Genomic DNA, 1,040 nt, shown 5'->3' on the forward strand with positions numbered 1-1,040 from the left:
TTATCCAACCGGTGCCGCAGAGTCGCTAGCAACCAAACTTACAATAAAGTCAGGAAAATGCTTGGTCCAGACACTGGCCGGCACCTCCATACGAAAACCAAATTGCGCTAAAGAGTGCGCTACATGATTGCAAGCCCGTGGGCACTGCACAAAACGAGCAACTTCAAAGCGAAGGGAACAGCTATTGTGAGCTTCTCGGAATAGGACACCCAGCTCGGCACCATCAGACTCCCCGGTGTTAAGAGCTTGGACCAAGGAAAGGCAATCTGACTCAAACACCACCCTGTGGACTCCGGCCTCGCCCGCGCCCTCAATAGCAGCGATGCAGGCTTCGGCTTCAGCTTGGAGAGCACTCTTGATATGCATTAGCTTCCCTGCTCCAGCTGCGATAACATCCCCTTCGTCCGATCGTAAGACAAATCCATACGCCCCGTCCCTGGTGTCTTGGTGTAAAGCCGCGTCGAAGTTGACCTTGACAAAGTCAGGGCTCGGTGCTTCCCATCTAGCAACCGGGGCTGCCTCACGGACTGCAGCAGGTACCGTAGGGCTGAAGTCGAGAAGGTGACGCTGGATGAGAGAGACCACCTCGCCCGTTGAACGGGCCTTGTCGCCTGCATTTACCTTTTTGCGTGCAGTCCACCAGTCCCACAGCAGCACGGCCACCTGAGAGCGGGTATTGTCTGACAAGGAGCAGACAGCTTGGACTACTGCCATTGCGTTCGGGAGCTCCAGAAACTGCAGACGGATCTCTTCCAAATCCAGTTGCCGCCATACCTGCCTGACCGCCTTGCAGCGTAGGAAGATATGCCCTCCATCCTCGTCCAACCTTGAGCACATCGGGCAGCGGGTATCGAGCTCAACATGCTTCCGCTTGATGTTCACTGTTTTCTAATTTAGGTATAACATTTTACTGTGTCTATATGTATTTTTATTTAGATTTTAGACTGGTGTTTTATTTTAGTTAGTTTTCTTTCTGTGGCAGTTTGTTTTAATTAAAAAAAAACCAGCCGGCCAGGTCAGGCTAGCCAGCCAGCACCGCA

At 52.3% G+C, this 1,040-nt stretch overlaps 1 protein-coding gene across 1 annotated transcript; it reads right to left on the bottom strand.

The window, feature by feature from the left end:
• On the bottom strand, positions 1–837 carry LOC141042692 (uncharacterized). Its single transcript, XM_073511569.1, has one exon. It carries the CDS (start codon positions 835–837, stop codon positions 1–3), a length of 837 nt encoding a protein of 278 aa, XP_073367670.1.
• Between the last annotated feature and the right edge of the window lie 203 nt (positions 838–1,040).

The sequence above is a fragment of the Aegilops tauschii genome, chromosome 3 (genome assembly GCF_002575655.3).
Source record: "Aegilops tauschii subsp. strangulata cultivar AL8/78 chromosome 3, Aet v6.0, whole genome shotgun sequence".
NCBI lineage: Eukaryota > Viridiplantae > Streptophyta > Magnoliopsida > Poales > Poaceae > Aegilops > Aegilops tauschii.